Source organism: Bufo bufo, chromosome 6 (genome assembly GCF_905171765.1).
Source record: "Bufo bufo chromosome 6, aBufBuf1.1, whole genome shotgun sequence".
Taxonomy (NCBI): Eukaryota; Metazoa; Chordata; class Amphibia; order Anura; family Bufonidae; genus Bufo; species Bufo bufo.
In genome coordinates, this window is record NC_053394.1 from 385,746,434 (window position 1) to 385,766,714 (window position 20,281).

Genomic DNA, 20,281 nt, shown 5'->3' on the forward strand with positions numbered 1-20,281 from the left:
AAGTTGTTAAAAGGGCCTCATCCTCACTAGAAAAAGGGAGCCGTCGCCTTATTGTCTTAGGAATGAACAATTTCCTATTCAGGGATTTCCATTCCCTTTTAATTAGATCGTGCATATTTTTATGTACCGGAAAGCTTCGGTTAGACCTCTGCTCAAAACCGCTGAACATCTCGTCATGGACTGATCTGCGGACCTTTTCCTCAGAAAGATCCATAGTGGCCCTAATTGCTTGAATTAACTCTCTGGTATCCTGTGATGAAAAGAGATAGTTTTAAAATTCAGAATCAGATTCTGAATCTTCGGACCCGAGTTCACCTGATTCTGAATCTTCCTCTAATTCAGAATCAGATGTTTTTGTCGCTGGTCCCTGCGCCTGTTTGGAGCAGGAAGGGATTAATGAGGGATCTGACATAGCAGCCCTGATTTCTTCCCTAATAGTGTTTTTAAGTTCTTCCTTTAAGGACGGAACTAATTCCTTAGAAATATTGTCAGTGCACTTTTTCCAAACTTTCCTAGTAGAGGAATCTGAAAGTTTAACAGAACAGATACTGCACTTTTTTGCCCTCTGACTAGTTTTTGCTTTCAAAGCACTCTCTTTCTCACTCTGCACACTTACAGAAAGAAAGAGAACATATAAGGGTTAAATAACAGAATATACTGTCTTAACCCTTGTCCTGGTGGTATTACTCACAGATACAGATCCCTGAGTGGTCTCCATAACTTCACCTGGATCCAGCATGTTTCAGGGTAACAAGCAAGCTTACTGTTCCCCCTTAAATAGCTTTACCTTAAGACCTCAGATCAGAGGACGACCTCCGTCATAATCCTGCGCGATTTTTGAATCTCCCGCCGCCGCCGGCATGCGATCCACCCCGGAAGTGCTCTCAGACCCCATACCGGAAGTAAGCCTGTGGAACACTTCGTGGAACGCATGGAGCGCGTCCACTTCCGGTGACGACACTGTGAGCGCCGGCCATGCCGGATCGCAGTGTGGAGTTTAGCAACAGACCGGAGGGACTCCCTGAGTGTCCGGTCCCACGTGGACCTGTCTGCCCGCGCTAGCAGCAGGTAAGAGACAGGTCTTCAGAGCCCGTTTCCCAACTAGGGTTCGGACTCTGCTGCCTCCTCACATGGTATCCTCTTCTTTCTTCATGGTCGGCGACCATAAGAGAAAACCCTATCTCCTACCTGGAGGGACAGGAAGACACTGAGGAGGAGCCGGAGGAGAGTCAAATTTATACTTCCTGTCCCTACCTGGTTGGAGGCGGGTCATCTCTCATGGTATGCCGTCATGGAGGATGAAAGGGAAAATTAGGCATGTACACATGCCTGAAAAATAATGTTATTGTTGCAGCCGCTGTTGTAGCAGCGGCCGGAAAAATTGATGTTTTCAAGGCAGAAAGGTGACTAAAACATTGCGGCTTGAACCCTAGTTGGTGGCGGAGAATTCACGAAAGTCATCCGGTATGCAGACATTAAATACAGCAGCGTGGAGACCATTTTGAGGCCAAGGCATGTCATCAGGCCTTTTGTTAGTCAAACGTATTCCCCACTGTCAGTCCCTTCGGGATCCATGCCTCATTCATCTTAATGAAGGTGAGGTAATCAACACTTTTTTGACCGAGGTGACTTCTTTTGTCAGTGACAATGCCTCCTGCTGCACTGAAGGTCCTTTCTGACAGGACACTTGAAGCGGGGCAGGCCAGAAGTTCTATCGCAAACTGGGATAGCTCAGGCCACAGGTCAAGCCTGCACACCCAGTAGTCAAGGGGTTCATCGCTCCTCAGAGTGTCGATATCTGCAGTTAAGGCGAGGTAGTCTGCTACCTGTCGGTCGAGTCGTTCTCTAAGGCTGGATCCTGAAGGGCTGTGGCGATGTGTAGGACTGAAAAAGATCCGCATGTCCTCCATCAACAACACATCTGTAAAGCGTCCTGTCCTTGCCGCCGTGGTCGTGGTAGGAGGAGGATTACTTTCACCTCTTCCCCTGTTAGATTCCCGTTGTGCTGTGACATCCCCCTTATAAGCTATGTAAAGCATATTTTTTAGTTTTGTTTTGAACTGCTGCATCCTTTCTGACTTTCGGTAAGTTGGTAACATTTCCGCCACTTTCTGCTTATACTGGGGGTCTAGTAGCGTGGCCACCCAGTACAGGTCGTTCTTCATCCTTTTTATACGAGGGTCCCTCAACAGACATGACAGCATGAAAGACCCCATTTGCACAAAGGTTGGATGCCGAGCTACTCATTTCCCGTTCCTCGTCCTCACAGATGTCATTGACGGTCTGTTCTTCACCCCAGCCACGTACAACACCACGGGTCCCAGATAGGTGACAACAACGAGCACCCTGGGATGCCTGCTGTGGTTGGTCTTCCTCCTCCTCAAAGCCACATTCCTCCTCTGACTCCTCTTCCTCATACTCCTCTTGCAGCGTTGCCGCAGGTCCAGCAAGCGATAATGACAAGGCTGCTTCTGGTGGTGATGGTGACAACAACTCTTCCTCTTCCTTTTCACGCTCATCTACAGCCTGATCCAGCACTCTTCGCAGGGCACGCTCCAGGAAGAAAACAAATGGGATGAGGTCGCTGATGGTGCCTTCGGTGCGACTGACTAGGTTTGTCACCTCCTCAAAAGGATGCATGAGCCTACAGGCATTGCGCATGAGCGTCCAGTAACGTGGCAAAAAAATTCCCAGCTCCGCAGAGGCTGTCCTAGCACCCCGGTCATACAAATACTCATTGACGGCTTTTTCTTGTTGGAGCAGGCGGTCGAACATTAGGAGTGTTGAATTCCAACGTGTCGGGCTGTCGCAAATAAAGCGCCTCACTGGCATGTTGTTTCGGCGCTGAATGTCTGAAAAGTGCGCCATGGCCGTGTAGGAACGCCTGAAATGGCCACACACCTTCCTGGCCTGCTTGAGGATGTCCTGTAAGCCTGGGTACTTAGACACAAAGCGTTGTACGATGAGACTAAACACATGTGCCATGCACGGCACATGTGACAACTTGCCCAAATTCAATGCCGCCAACAAATTGCTTCCATTGTCACACACCACTTTGCTGATCTCCAGTTGGTGCGGGGTCAGCCGCTGATCCACCTGTGCGTTCAGGGCGGACAGGAGTGCTGGTCCGGTGTGGCTCTCTGCTTTCAGGCAAGTCAACCCCAAGACAGCGTGACACTGTCGTATCCGGGATGTGGAATAGCCCCTGGGGAGCTGGGGGGATTCAGTTGATGTGCAGCCAGACACCGCAGCAGAAGAGGACTCAGCCGAGGTTATGGAAGAGGATGGAGTAGGAGGAGTAGAGGAGGTGGCAGTAGGCCTTCCTGCAAGTCGTGGCGGTGTCACCAACTCCGCTGCAGAGCCACGCATTCCATGCTTGGCAGCCGTCAGCAGGTTGACCCAATGCGCAGTGTAGGCGATATACCTGCCCTGACCGTGCTTTGAAGACCAGGTATCAGTGGTCAGATGGACCCTTGCCCCAACACTGTATGCCAGAGATGCCATGACTTCCTTTTCAATCACTGAGTAGAGGTTTGGGATTGCCTGTTTTGAAAAAAAAAAATTGTCCGGGTACCTTCCACTGTGGTGTCCCAATAGCGACATTTTTTGAAGGCCTCAGACTCCACCAGCTGGTATGGTAAAAGCTGGCGGGCTAAGAGTTCCGACAAGCCAGCTGTCAGACGCCGGGCAAGGGGGTGACTCTGTGACATTGGCTTCCTACGCTCAAACATTTCCTTTACAGACACCTGACTGTGGGCAGATGGGATGGAACTGCTGAAGGTGAGAGGCGGAGTGGCGGGTGGTTGAGAGGGGGCAAGGAGGACAGCAGTGGTTGACGTGGCTGAAGATGCTGGACCAGGAGGAGGATGGTGGCTTTGAGCTTGTGTGCTGCTTCTACTCGTCATCATGTGTTAATCCCATAAGCGTTTGTGATGTGCGATCATGTGCCTTCGCAAAGCAGTTGTACCTAGGTGGGTGTTGGATTTCCCACGACTCAGTTTCTTTTGGCACAGGTTGCAAATGGCATCGCTGTTGTCAGAGGCAGACACACAAAAAAAATGCCACACTGCTGAGCTTTGCAATGACGGCATTCTGGTGGTGGCAACAGCATGCGTTGATTGGCGTGCTGTCTGGCTGACCCCGGGTGCCGATACATGCTGTCTGACTGTGCCACTAGCTCCTTGCGACGACCTCCCCCTGCTTTCAACTCGTCTCCTCCTTCTCTCTGTCTCCCCTTCTGAACTTTCCCCCTCTTCTTCTTCTCTTCGAGCAGGCACCCACGTGGCATCCACAGACACATCGTCATCATCAACCACTTCACTTGTATCTGACACCTCAGCAAAGGAAGCAGCAGCGGGTACAACATCATCATCATCACACTGTACGTCCATGTGTGTAATGCTGCCTGACTGAGACATATCCCTGTTATCTCCATCCTCTGGCAATAATGGTTGCGCATCACTAATTTCATCCAACTGATGTGTAAATAACTCCTCTGAGGGATCAAGTGAAGAGGCTGTGGTGGTAGTGGTGGTGGCGGCGGCGGGCGGGAGAGTGGTAACTTGAGAGCAGGTGACCAAAGCTGAGCTGGAGGAGGATGGTGCGTCAAGATTCTTAGCGGAAGCTGTTGAAGATTGGGTGTCCTGTGTAAGCCAGTCAACTATTTTCTCCGAATTTTTTGGGTTCAGGGTACGTGGCCTCTGAACACTGGGCATTATTCCAGGGCCAGTGGAAATCACAGCACCACGAACACGACATCCCCTGCGGCGTGGCCTGCCTCTGCCTGTCATTTTTTATTAGATAATTGTTACTATGCGTGCAAGGTACTGTGCCACCCCATATAAGTGGTGGGCAATGGGCACAGTACAGTCTGTGTGGGCCTGACACACGCTGGCTTGCAACTGTGATTAGATCACAGCAAAATATTAAATAGAATATTTTTTTATCTGCAAGGTATTTGTGAGTGAGTGACACCCTGTAACGGTATAAGTGGAGGCCTAGCCACTAGCCAGTGGCCACAATACAGTCTGTGTGGGCCTGACACACACAGGCTTGCACTCTGCAACCAGCATTCTGCCCTGCCTTTATGCTGGATGAGGCATTGGTGTACATTTTGGCCAAAGCGTAATAAGCCACTCACCACGTCAAGGTCGCCTCTATGGAGTGGTCCCTAACACTAGTTCCTACCTGTTTATGGGCCATGACAGCCACACAAAGTCCAGGGAATGCCGGTCAGCATGCACGCCAAGCACACTCTTCTTTTAACCCCGTCCGGTGCCATTACAGCTTTCATCGGATCCAGGGATGCAAGTACCAACATGCATGCTGAGCCCACCATATACTTCTCCTGGAGCCAAATGGCTACTGGTAGGTTCTATATAAGCAGACTCTGTTTTATACTGACTTTAAAACCAGCCTCCAGGACAGATTGACTGGTCAGGTGTGCATGACTGCATGGAGATCGCCACGTCTCCAATATATACTACAAAGAAAAAATGTGGGTGATTGAGTCAGCACAACCCTCCATGTAGGTGCACATCACTATGGCGAAATACATATACAAACGCAAAATACAAATCTGATAGCACTCTGCAATAAGCATTCTGCCCTGCCTCTATGCTGGATGAGGCATTGGTGTACATTTTGGCCAAAGCGTAATAAGCCACTCACCACGTCAAGGTCGCCTCTATGGAGTGGTCCCTAACACTAGTTCCTACCTGTTTATGGGCCATGACAGCCACACAAAATCCAGGGAATGCAGGTGCAGCATGCACGCCAAGCACACTCTGCTTTTAACCCCGTCCGGTGCCATTACAGCTTTCATCGGATCCAGGGATGCAAGTACCAACATGCATGCTGAGCCCACCATATACTTCTCCTGGAGCCAAACTACGGATGGATAATTATTCATTCGAAGAGTTAAGTGCAACAGAAAATAGTACAGATAGACCCATAACGGAGACCTTTAGAGAACTTGAGTCCTTACTCATTAGACAATTGAAACCAAGATGGGAAATCAAGTCCCTGAACCGCCATTTGGAGCAGGGAATTGTACCAAGGGGACTCAGACTCTCTAAGGTCCCAGCACAGGATCTATGTAGTATTAGCTTTGACAAAGAATGGGAAGACTTACTGAAATCACAATCTATATTACTTGTACAATTAATTGTTAAAAGGAGAACACTGATATTAGAAGAAGTATCAGGCAAAATAGAAGTATTAAAAGAAACTATAGATAAATTCCCAAAGAATGAAGTGTTTAAGAACTGGCATGATAGAATATGCAAACAATTAGGCACAGTAGAACAAGAAATTATTTAAAAAAAGAGTAGAAAAATTCAACATTTGGTAAAAAATGATAGACAGATTGACAGACAGAACACAATAGAAGATCGGCCAAACATTAATAAAGCCCTAAGTCAGAGAGAAAGAGACACAAATGAAGAAAGACCGCTACAATATAATATCCCAACCACGAATAGAAATGAGACACTTAGTAATCCCCTTTTTTTAGACCGTACACCCCCACACCACGGGATTCAGACGAGATCATCCCGACAATCACCGCAGGATCACCATTACACAACACCAGTCTCTGGACACAATTACAATTTGAGACACAGGGAGGAAACAGAAGAAAAATCAGAATCAGTATCCTCAGAGAACACATCAAACAAGGAACCAATACTCATCTCACAACAGCAGAGAGACGTATGTAGGGAACTATCACAAACACCAGCACAACCAAAATTTAGAAACCAGAAGACACGAAGAGGAAAGAGAAGGAAGGGAAAGGATAAATCACAGGAGACACTAATGGAGGAGGATAATTGCATAATAAATTTAAGTTCAGTCACTTTAACTAAGGCACAACACACATTGTTAAATAAAGGATTGAAATTCGCACCTACGGCACCATTAAGTAAATTTGACACGTATATAGGGATAGAATAGTTTATACGCAAACTATGTTTAAAAAAATATTTTTTGAAGAATCCCATAATAACAGGGGAGGTATATATGTCCACACGGATTTTAAATTAAAAATCAAATCATACCCAAAACATGAAATGGGACAAGACATCATCACATTTAAAAAAAAGTGTGGAGGCGGATATAAGGAAAATCAAAAGGGAATCAAGAAGATTCAATAATCTAAAACCACATGAAATTCATGCAATTAAACAATTGCAACAAAATGACAATATAACTGTGCGTCCAGCTGACAAAGGGGGGCGATTGTGATTTTGGACACATGCAAATATGATGGGGAATTTAGAAGACAATTAGGAGATAAAAAAACATATTTAAAACTACAAAAGGATCCGGTGATAGAATTTGTGGAATCTTTGGAATTATATGTAGAACGAGGCCGTGTAAAAGGATTCCTAAATGAACAAGAATCCAAATTTATTATGGGTACACCGAAACGTATGCCTGTTTTCTACACGATACCGAAGGTTCACAAAAATCCACTGGACCCTCCGGGGAGACCCATCATCTCCGGTATAAGATCATATACATCCAACTTGTCCCAATATCTAGACAGATTATTGCAACCAGTAGTGAGGAAGACGTTTGCCTACATTAGGGATACAACACAGATAGTACAGATCATTGAGAATCTTAATTATGAACCTAATTGGATCCTTGGAACCCTCGATGTCAATTCCCTATACACTATTATAAGACATGATCAGGGATTAGAAGCTTTGACACAACAATTGACGTCATATGGGGAATACTTACCGGATCAAATAGAATATATAGCGAAAGGGGTACAACATATTTTAACCCATAACTATTTTGTATATGATTCTGATTTTTTTCTCCAGATGAGGGGTACCGCCATGGGCACCAGGTTCGCCCCCAGTTATGCCAACTTGTTTATGGCACAATGGGAGGACCAACATATAGCACCCAGACTGGGGACGGACCTGGTGCTCTGGCGAAGATTTATTGATGATGTGCTCTTCATATGGCAGGGAACAGAGGAACATCTAGCATTATTTCTCGACTATATTAATCAGAATGAAAACAATATAAAATTTAGCTCAAAAGTTCATAAAAAACAAATAGAATTTTTGGATCTGACGATCATAGTGGAAGATGAAAAATTGATCTGTCAAACATATCAGAAAGAGATAGCTAGAAATAGCTATATTCTCTATACAAGCTGCCATCTACCAAGATGGCTGCTGAATATCCCTAAGGGACAATTTAGGAGGTTACGGCGCAATTGCACGAAGCAAGAGGATTACATTAAAGAAGCCATGTCCATGAAGGAACAATTCTTGACAAAAAATATCCTTTAAAACAGGTCGAGAAATCCTTAGTGGAAGTGAAAAACATGGATAGAAAAATGTTCTTTGAGGAAAAAAGAGGGCCTAGAACAGGATTTGACCCCAAAATAGGGGACTTAATTAGGATTGTCCTACCCTATAGTGCACAGTATAGGAAGATTGAAGCCATTATTCAAAATCATTGGCACCACATCATAAATGACAAATTGATAGGACCATATTTAACCAATGGCCCACAAATAGTGTATACAAGAGCACCTAATCTGGCCCTTAAAATAGCCCTTAAAAAATAAAAAGAATAATACCCAAAAAAATTATTTTAATCTAAAGGGATTTTACAGGTGCAACACTTGCAGCAATTGCAAAAATACAAAATTTCCGAAAAAAACAAATATAGTCTCCTCTACATCTAATACATTTTCGCATGAAATCGACACATTTCTATCATGTAATACATCAAATGTCCTGTACCTAATTGAGTGCCCCTGTAAAAAACAATATATAGGGCGAACAAAAAGGTTATTAAAAGGTCAGGATAAAGGTCAACATATGACTAAGATCAGAACAGGATATGAGAAACACTCATTGTCTAAGCATTTTAAATATTACCACAATCAAGACCCCTCCCAACTAAGATTTATGGCATTTGAAAAAATAGATATACATTGGAGGGGAGGTGACCACATCTCTAATATGTCAAGACAGGAAGCGAGACGTATATACGACTTCAACACCTTATTACCTGAAGGTCTTAATGCAGATTTTGAAATATTCGGTTTCCTGTAAATGGGAAGAAACATTAAGGGGCGGGTCCCCCCTGCGGATGAGACATCGGCGTTTTAGCTGTATCATCAGCACCCCGATCTCTCGTCCGCTAGGGGCCCCCACCTCCATACATTATCAGCAATATGAACTATATATGGATTTAGATTAGTTAAATTATCTTAATTAGATTTTAGTATTATATATGGAAGAGAGTCTTAAAGTATTTATACGGAATCGGATGAATTTTTATGATCTTAGGAATGAATTTTATAATCTTATGAAGGAGGTTTTTCGAGAAGAGTTTTTTTCGCATGAAATTCTTCTCGAAAAAGGTTTTTTACGCATGAAATTCTTATGGAAAGTTTTTTCGTATGGAAAAAAATAAATAAAAAATATAAATATTTCGTATGAAAAAATATTTTCGTATGATATTCTTATCGAAATGTATTTTCGTATGATATTCTTATCGAAATGTATTAATATGTACCGCATCCCAATAAGGTCTGTTGTTTGTATGTATATGTCAATACATAAAATGAATAAGAAGTATATTCAGATCATCAATTCATAAGCTAACTAAGGAGTAACAATTTTGAAAATTTTAGCTTAGGAATATAATGAAAGATCCGAAAATTTACTTCAATCCAAACCAGATTTTTCAATGAACCTTAATTAAGTAAAAGAGATGTAACCCATTAGGGTATATAAGGAAGCAATGGAGGATCTCCTAACCAGCTACTGAGGAAGAAGTCAAAGACCTTGAAACGCGTATAGCGGATGAGATCCTTATATTGAAAAGACACTTTGGAAATATCAGCTGATCAGTTACGGATAAAACCATACAGACGGCAGTTGACACTGCCCCCGAATCGCTATAGGAAACTTGAACCAATTAACAAACAAAGATTCCTCTGACGCCCTGATCACGTGGAACGCTGGTAAGACACAGGACGCCAGCAACACGTGGGACGTACAGCTGTAAGTCGCGAGGAGGCTGTCAACTACCGCAACGACATCATGGAAACACAGTATCGGAGGATACTCCACAGTGCAGTAAGGAAGTCGGGTGAGTGCACTGACCTGTGGTGGGACGCCGCCACAGGCAGAGACAAGCAAACCGGACTTCAAAGAGTGAGTACTAACCCATTATTTACACTCACTGATACAATCTATGAGACTGAGGACCAGTGAGCTACATGATTGAGACTCTCTGAAGCGCCAGGAATAAGAGATCAGCACTTATTAACACATGTGAATTTTATGGATCAGTTTTAGAGAATTTTACCATACATATCTGAAATCATTATCTATTAATAGACCGCAATATTATATATATTTAATACAGGAGACTATGTTTGTTTGGGGAGCTCTCACAGCGATCCCAATCATCGCTCCAAGCCCTCGGCCACCTCTGGTAACTGAAAGCAAGGAGCTGTTTTATCTCCCTGTAAGGCCTCTCTCACACTATACCTTTTTTTTTTTTTTCGTTTACGGGCCGTTTTTCGAGTTCCGTATACTGAACCTTTCATTTCAATGGTTCCGCAAAAAAACGGAATGTACTCCGTTTGCATTCCGTTTCCGTATTTCCGTTCTGTTGAAAGATAGAACATGTCCTATTATTGCCCGCAAATCACGTTCTGTAGCTCCATTCAAGTTAATGGGTCCGCAAAAAAAACAAAACACATACAGAAATGCATCTGTATGTCTACTGTATCCGTTTGCTGAACTTGTATCCGTTTGCTGAAATTTTTTAAATTTAATTACTGTATACTGTATATGCCATACGGAAAAACGGAACGGAGAAACGAAACCAAAACGGAAACACAATGGAAACAAAAAAAGGAAAAACGGATCCGGAAAAAACAGCCCGCAAAACACTGAAAAAGCCATACGGTAGTGTGAAATAGGCCTTAAAAAGGAGTATCTGAAGGAATGAAGCCAGTTAGTGAACAGCATAAAAACTGAGGATTTGCTCTGGTAGGCAGGGTAAGCGGATGCAGTACAGAGGCAAAACAAGTTCGTAAATCAAAATATTAGTGTTTATTCACACAAAAGGCAAAAGGAAAACGACTTATTACAGTCTTGGTGTTAATTCACACAATGAAAAGTCCATAGAACAGTCACCTTTCTAGCTGTTTTATCCCCAGCAGTTCACAGCAGGCTTTAGGGGGCCTGTTTCCCAGCGTGCAGCCCTCATGCGGCTCTCAGCCTTTCAGCACAGCACCACGCTTCAGATCCCAAAACAGAGACTCAGATTCTGAGCCCAGCTGCCTATTTAAAGGACAGCCAGGTGCTGCCAAAACCCGGACCGGCACTTAAAATCCGGTCCAGTATTTAATCTCACCTGGCTGGAAATCAGCCTGGCCGCCCATGTTGGGAGGAAAATACCTGCCTTCCCAAACAAAACCCCTTCCTATGTCACAAAACACATAAGGGAGGTCACTAAAGGGCTAAGCGTGAAGATGGCTTCTCTTATATGTGGGTTTTATGATGATTAACAAGAGATGATCTATGGGTGAAACACATATAACATTCTGAACATGAAAATGGCTTTTTTCCTGTGTGAATTCTCTGATGTGTAACAAGATGTGATTTACGGTTAAAACATTTCCCACATTCTGAACATGAAAATGGCTTTTTTCCTGTGTGAATTCTCTGATGTATAACAAGATCTGATTTACACTTAAAACATTTCCCACATTCTGAACATACAAATGGCTTCTCTCCTGTGTGAATTCTCTGATGTACAACAAGAACTGATTTACACTTAAAACATTTCCCACATTCTGAACATGAAAATGGCTTCTCTCCTGTGTGAATTCTCTGATGTATAACAAGATGTGATTTACGTTTAAAACATTTCCCACATTCTGAACATGAAAATGGCTTCTCTCCTGTGTGATTTCTCTCATGTATAACAAGATGTGATGTACGTTTAAAACATTTCCCACATTCTGAACATGAAAATGGCTTCCCTCTTACATGAGCTGTTTGATGTTTAACACCTTTTCTGTGACTTTTATTCTGTGTTTCAGTCTGTGATGAATCAGAAGATCGGACCTGTTTAAAAGGATAGAATAATGCATTGTTGCTGTGATTGGATGAGGGTATATCTTGGATATTGGCATGCTCTTCAAATGTATCTCGTGTGATACCACAATCATCTACTTCAAAATCTAAAGATATCAGATGCTTCTCTGAGTTCCTGGTACAGTCATCTGCCAAGAATAAAACACATTTTATTATTGATGAATAATATACCACAAAATTGTATTGAAATTTTATAACCTTTTCATATTAAAAAATCCACAGAAAGAACAAGACATGGCATAAAATTCAAGTATGAATTTACTAAAACTGTGGTGGCAAACAGACCACAATCTAATAGTAGACCGAGGAGCTTAACTAGGCAAGGTTGGCCTCCACTTTGATCAACTTCCATGCAACTCCCACCCAATCAGTCATTTATAAATAAAACATTTCCTAGCGCTGAATGCCCTCTTAGTGCCCCACACAATGGTTAGTGCCCCACACAAGACGTGATGTGATGACGTCATCTCTCCTGCTGAGCTGAGCGCACAGGGCGGGGGATTATCTCGGGTCTGTGCGCTCTCCCTCTCAGCCCAGCAGGTACAATGACATCACTGCATCACACCTGCTGCTGGGGAGAGTGCAGGCCGGGGAATGAGACCTGGGCTATAATGGATGACAGATACAGCAGCTGGACTCGGAGGGAGGAGAGTAGAATGGACAGTAGGAAGCACAGTCCTGTCACTGACCATTGGGGAGCTCCTCAACATGTTTTTTTCCTGTAGATATAATTACTATTGATAATATGCAGTAGTCACCTGGGTCAGGATATCTTGGGGTCTTTATTCACAGACAGGTAGAAAATTTCTGGTGTTCAGTGGTGAGACTTTTTTGTATGAGCTCTTAAGTAGTGTTGAGCGAACTTCTGTTTTAAGTTCGGCGTCTAAAGTTCGGCTTCCGGTTAGCGGAGAATCCCAATATGGATTCCGAATTCCGTTGTGGTCCGTGGTAGCGGAATCAATAATGGCCGATTATTGATTCCGCTACCACGGACCACAACGGAATTCGGAATCCATATCGGGATTCCCCGCTAACCGGAAGCCGAACTTTAGACGCCGAACTTAAAACAGAAGTTCGCTCAACACTACTCTTAAGGCTACATTCACACGTGAAAAAAAGCTATAAAAACTGACACATAAAAAAGCTATAAAAACTGAAACATAAAAGCATATATTGTACATACAGTGATAACAGTCTCACCATATTACATCAGTGAAAAAAGCAGATTGCAGATCTTCACAGTTAAGACAATCGAATACAAATTAGGATTCCAGGGCAATAGCCCGACAATACAGGTAAGTGAAGACACCCAATCGTATCTAAGAATTTCTGATACCACTAAATGTGCGTAAGAAATATCTGGTGAAAACATAAGGAAACAAAAAGACATAGAAAACCCAAAAAGGAACATGACACAAGGACATAAAGACACAAAAAAACAAACTAGTCCTGTCATCTATGACTTTTCCCATTTTTCTCCAAGACAATCCATTTACTGGGTCAAATGGCCAAACCTAAAGGCGCAATTGAAAGATTCGGTCAAGGTCCGCCCCAATGGCCAACATGGTCTCCTTCACCAGGTTTAAGCTGCCTGGAATGTGTGAAGTGGAACCATAGGATAGGCTTACTCCCTCAGTACCTTAACTCTTACTGTTCTCCTCCATATCTATCTTCTTAGCATACTTTATCCATGGTTCCCAGACCTGTAAATATCTATCTCTAGTATTGTAAGTCCACCCCACTAACTCTTCCATTCTGCACATATCGCTCATTTTCTCATGCCACATCTTAAGGGACGGCGGGTCCTTATCTTTCCATTTCACAGGGAATAACTACTTAGCAGCCGCGATCATATGTGTAGGGAGGTTCATTCTGTTCGGTCTGAAGCCAGCCAGAGGCAACCACAATAGGACTAACTCTGGGGTGAGCTTCAGGTCAACAGAGCAAATCAGATTAATCAATTTTTCAATACCTTCCCAGAACTCCTTCAGACTCGGGGGCAAAACCACCATATATGTGACAGAGATCCTTTATCTTTCCCACATCTCCAACAAAGATCATCCAGCACCAGACCCATTTTGAATAACAGTTCAGGTGTTCTGTACCATCTAGTAAAAATTTTTAGGGAGTTTTCTTGGGTCAGAATACATTTGGAGAACCCATGTGAATGAGTCAGGACATAGGTCCTGTCTCTATCGTCCAGTTTGCAGTTCAACTCTCTCTCCCAGGCGTTAACGTAAGATGGTATACAGTTGTTCTTATCCCTCAACAATTGCGTATAGATGAGTGAGATGCATTTTGGGGGGATTTTGGGAAGCAAAGTGTATGTTTCCAACCAAGTAGGATCCGCAAGAGGAACAAACTTGGACTTTTTGAACTTGGCACACGTGATCTCGAAATCCCTTTCTTGCAGGAAGTCACACTTGGCACCATTTTCCCCTGCGAAAGAGGTATAATAGTCATTCTGATGAGGCGTTCTCACAAGATCTCCCAATACTATTCCCGGCAGAGAGTTCCAGATGGGGCCTGATTCTACAAATGATTTATTCAGTATCTGGGGAAGCATTCTAAGTGGTGTTAGAGGAGACAATTTCCCCCTCCCCATGCTAAGCGCCTCCGTTCTACTACAAGCAATAACAGTACTTTTCGTGATGACGCTGATCAGGGAATCTTTATCTGTTTTTTTGAAAGGGCACCACAGCATATAGTCTGCTGAGTTTCCCATCAGGGCACGCTCCATCTCCACATGCAATGGTGGGGGTGTAAGCCTCACTAAGGCAATCCATCTCTCCAGGTGTATAGCCTGTACATATTGCTCCACATCTGGGAGTGATATGCCTCCCTGCTTCTTTCTCCTAGTAAGCAACCCAAAGGGGAGTCTAGCCTTTTTGTTCGCCCAGATGTACCTCCCTATTATCCGTCTGATCTTAGATATATAATTGTCCGGTAAATACAATGGAAGAGATCTTAGGGTGTATAACAGCTGAGGTAGTATGTAAGCCGTGATCACATTTTTCCTCCCTAGCCAGGAAAGGAATGGCAGAGAACTTTTGGTAAGGAAAGTTTCAATCTTATTCAGCAGAGGAGGGAAATTCAACGAAACAAATAATTAACCCAAGGTGTCCCAATGTAAACCCCAAAAAGGGGACACGCAAAGATAAGACTCGGTAAAAAGCTCCCGAGTTAAATATCAGAAACAAAGGAAAAGGAGCTCATGATACCAAAAAAATATATTATTTATTAAAGCATGATTAAAAAATGACATGAGTAGAGCCAATAAATAAATGGTGCCATAGACATGATGACAAATAGGAGCGGAGGACAGAAAAAAGAAACGCCACCCTGGGAGAAAAAGCACACGGATCAAAAGAGCATGGTACAGTATAAATATATGACGCATGGGAGTCAATGTACAGGGAGTGCAGAATTATTAGGCAAGTTGTATTTTTGAGGATTAATTTTATTATTGAACAACAACCATGTTCTCAATGAACCCAAAAAACTTTTTAATATCAAAGCTGAATATTTTTGGAAGTAGTTTTTAGTTTGTTTTTAGTTTTAGCTATTTTAGGGGGATATCTGTGTGTGCAGGTGACTATTACTGTGCATAATTATTAGGCAACTTAACAAAAAACAAATATATACCCATTTCAATTATTTATTTTTAGCAGTGAAACCAATATAACATCTCAACATTCACAAATATACATTTCTGACATTCAAAAACAAAATCAGTGACCAATAGCCACCTTTCTTTGCAAGGACACTCAAAAACCTGCCATCCATGGATTCTGTCAGTGTTTTGATCTGTTCACCATCAACATTGCGTGCAGCAGCAACCACAGCCTCCCAGACACTGTTCAGAGAGGTGCACTGTTTTCCCTCCTTGTAAATCTCACATTTGATGATGGACCACAGGTTCTCAATGGGGTTCAGATCAGGTGAACAAGGAGGCCATGTCATTAGATTTTCTTCTTTTATACCCTTTCTTGCCAGCCACGCTGTGGAGTACTTGGACGCGTGTGATGGAGCATTGTCCTGCATGAAAATCATGTTTTTCTTGAAGGATGCAGACTTCTTCCTGTACCACTGCTTGAAGAAGGTGTCTTCCAGAAACTGGCAGTAGGACTGGGAGTTGAGCTTGACTCCATCCTCAACCCGAAAAGGCCCCACAAGCTCATCTTTGATGATACCAGCCCAAACCAGTACTCCACCTCCACCTTGCTGGCGTCTGAGTCGGACTGGAGCTCTCTGCCCTTTACCAATCCAGCCACGGGCCCATCCATCTGGCCCATCAAGACTCACTCTCATTTTATCAGTCCATAAAACTTTAGAAAAATCAGTCTTGAGATATTTCTTGGCCCAGTCTTGACGTTTCAGCTTGTGTGTCTTGTTCAGTGGTGGTCGTCTTTCAGCCTTTCTTACCTTGGCCATGTCTCTGAGTATTGCACACCTTGTGCTTTTGGGCACTCCAGTGATGTTGCAGCTCTGAAATATGGCCAAACTGGTGGCAAGTGGCATCTTGGCAGCTGCACGCTTGACTTTTCTCAGTTCATGGGCAGTTATTTTGCGCCTTGGTTTTTCCACACGCTTCTTGCGACCCTGTTGACTATTTTGAATGAAACGCTTGATTGTTCGATGATCACGCTTCAGAAGCTTTGCAATTTTAAGAGTGCTGCATCCCTCTGCAAGATATCTCACTATTTTTGACTTTTCTGAGCCTGTCAAGTCCTTCTTTTGACCGATTTTGCCAAAGGAAAGGAAGTTGCCTAATAATTATGCACACCTAATATAGGGTGATGATGTCATTAGACCACACCCCTTCTCATTACAGAGATGCACATCACCTAATATGCTTAATTGGTAGTAGGCTTTCGAGCCTATACAGCTTGGAGTAAGACAACATGCATAATAATTCTGCACGCAGTGTAGAGTCAATGCTCTAATCCATGTACTAAGTACTACTGAAATGAGGTACCAGGTGAGACACCTGTCAAACGCATAAACACCTCTGTATGTAATCATTGGTGTGCAGACAGACAGTGCACAATGGAATTATGCTGCAGACCAACGGGATGTAAAAAGAAGTTAATAATAATGATGATAACCAGAGGGGAACAGCAGGAGACAGGGACTCACCAAACAAAGAACCGTGTGCGAGAACAACCAGGTTGGCGCTACCCCAACGTGCGTTTCGGCGTACCTTCGTCAGGGGGTAGCGCCATCACTGTGAATTAGGCATAAAAAGGCTCCCACAGCCAATAGGAGAACCGGTACTCACTTGTCCCCAGGTGTGTATGAGTAAGGGCGCGCGAAAATCCAGACGAGCACCGAGTCCAACCGAGTCCCGCCGGCACGCCCACACCATCTGATAAAATCACATGATCGGGCGGCTCCGACGTCAGGACGCACAGACGTGAGGCGGCCCTGGATGACGCGCGCACACATCACACAAAGGGAGGAGAGTCGGGAGGCCACCAAGAAGCCGTAGTCAAAACGGGACAAGTGCTGCAGTGTAAAGGATCGCATCTATATACATCAATGTAGCACAACTTATATTGGGCATAATATGCATATACAAAGTAAAAAGAAATCATAAGTACAATCATATATATAAACATATATGTATCACACATCAATAGACCCAATGTATAAATGAATAAATGAATAAACATGATTAAAGAAGACATAATAAAAATTGAAAACAGTGATTAAGATCATGATAATAATTAAGAACATGATTGAAGCGTAATATAAACGAATATATGAAGCAGCAATATAAATAAGTGTATCTAATAAATATGAATATAGTAAATATGTACACACATAATCATGCAAGACAGTAAATGAATAATAATGCTGAAAAGGACGCAAAGTGTACACAACATATCCACATAAAGTGATGATAAAGTGAGTAGTAAAAATGTGATGTAGATTGGTAGAAAAAAAGGGGAATGGTAAGGGGTGACAAGTCCCTCAAAAGTGCGGGGATGAAAAATAATAATAATGAAAATGAAAAATGAATAAATATAATAAATAAAAAAGATAATGATGAAAAAGGTCATGTAGGAGGAGGGAATAATAATTCCTCCAATAGTGTGATGAACATAATGGGAAAATACATGATGGATGTGTGGGTGTGAATAAGAGTTCATAGTAAATTACATCAAACAATTATACATAAAAAGTAAAATGATGAACATAGAGTGTAGTATACTGGAAAAAACGTGGGGTGAAATGTAAATGAGAAAAGGGGGAAGATGGGAATGGTCAGGGAAGGAGGGGGAGGGGAAAGGGGAGGAATGAAAGACAAAAGGGGAGAGAAAAGGAGAGGGGAAGAAGGGGAAAAGAGAGAAATGCAAAAAAGGAGGAAAAGAAAAGGAAAGAAATGAGTAAAAAGGAGGAAAAAGGGAAGAAGAAAGTACCAAAATCACAATGAATATTGCAAAAATGGGTATAAATAGTTATATATACACTAAAAGAGCTGCAGCATATACATAAAATAATCTCGCATCAACTGGGTCAAGATATGCCAAAAGAAGTCCCTTCATGATGAATCAAAAAGTAGAAGAAGGTGGCTCAATATCCCAAGAATGAAAGCTGGGGAGAAAATAAAATTTGAAAGTATAAGAATTATAACTATGTAAACAAACTGTTAAAAGAAAAGGAATGAAATTCACAGTTGTGGGTCCAGTGGTTACAAAAAGGAAGAGAAACCCAAATTCTCATTGAGACCTCTGGGGCGTAAGGTCCCAAGGGTCCAAATCCAGCGGCTCTCTTTTTGAGCCAGCCGCTTGGATGTATTGCCTGCAGGTAGATCGACCTGGATACAGTCAATACCTCTGACTTTTAGACCTCTCGGATTGCAGGAGTGGAATTCCCTGAAGTGTCTTGGGATTGGTTTAAGGATCTCAACCTCCTTTATCTCCTGTGGATTGAGAATATCCCTCACGCGGACCCTCAACTCACGGGTTGTAAGGCCTACATATATTTTAGGGCACGGGCATGTAACATAGTACACCACCCGCGTACTGGAGCACGTGAGGGATTGATGGATTTTGAAAGATCTAGTTCCAGACGAGTCTGCAAAATCAAAGGAACGCTCCATGTTAGGACACGCGGCACATCTGCCGCATGGTCTAAAACCAATCTTTGGGCCACCTTGCCCGGCATTCAGTTGAGGTACTATTGGTTGTAAATAACCTCGAACTAGGTTATCCTGTAGGGTACTAGCCCTACGTGCCGTGACCAGGGGTTGTACAGATAGGAGCCTTTCCAACACTGGATCCGTAAGTAGGATAGACCAATGTGAAGCCAAGACCTCCCTCATTTTATTCCACTGTGAGTGATATGTACTCACAAATCTGATCTTATCATCCGTGGTCTTATCTTTTCTGGTTTGTAACAGGTGAGATTGATCCTGACTTTTCGCACGCCAGTAGGACTTTTTTATGGATCGGTGGCTGTAGCCTCTTTGAAGAAACCGATCCTTCAGTTCACTGGCTTGTTTTTCGAATGTTGCGTTGTCAGAACAAATTCGCCGGATACGTAAAAACTGACCGACAGGAATGGTGGAGATCGTGCTTTTGGGGTGCAAGGATGTTGCATGCAAGTATGCATTGACGGCCGTCTCTTTCCGGAAAACATCCGTCCTGAGGCGGCCGCCAGCATCCCTAAACACCGAAACATCCTGAAAATCCACTCTCTGTCTGCTGTAACTGTAAGTCAGCTTAATGTTAATGGAATTGGTGTTCAACACCTGAAAAAAACCATGAAGTTCCTCTTCAGTACCCTGCCAGATCAAGAAAACGTCATCTATGTACCGCGCCCATAAAATGGCGCGGTCCATGATGACGTGTCTGTCTGACAGGAAGAGGTCCCTCTCCCACAGCCCCAGGAACAGATTGGCATATGTGGGCGCACATGCCGCCCCCATCGCTGTCCCCTGGAGCTGCAGGAAAAAGGACCCATTGAAGGAAAAGAAGTTCCTCGTGAGCACGAATGTTAGAAGTTGTAATAAAAACTGGGAAAATTCCCTCGGAAGATTGCTAGCAGCCAGGAAAAATTCCACTGCTCGTAACCCCTCAGCATGTTGGATACTCGTGTAGAGGGACTCTACATCG

The 20,281-nt window shown here is 43.3% G+C and overlaps 1 protein-coding gene across 1 annotated transcript in view; it reads right to left on the minus strand.

Annotated features, from left to right (window-relative positions):
• LOC121003515 overlaps positions 1 to 20,281 on the minus strand; it is a gene marked incomplete at its 5' end in the record, with an annotated part of 1,598,977 nt that overhangs the window by 251,570 nt on the left and 1,327,126 nt on the right. The window contains 1 exon segment of the mRNA XM_040435417.1: positions 11,645 to 11,992. Within this exon segment, the coding sequence (XP_040291351.1) occupies positions 11,645 to 11,992 (348 nt within the window).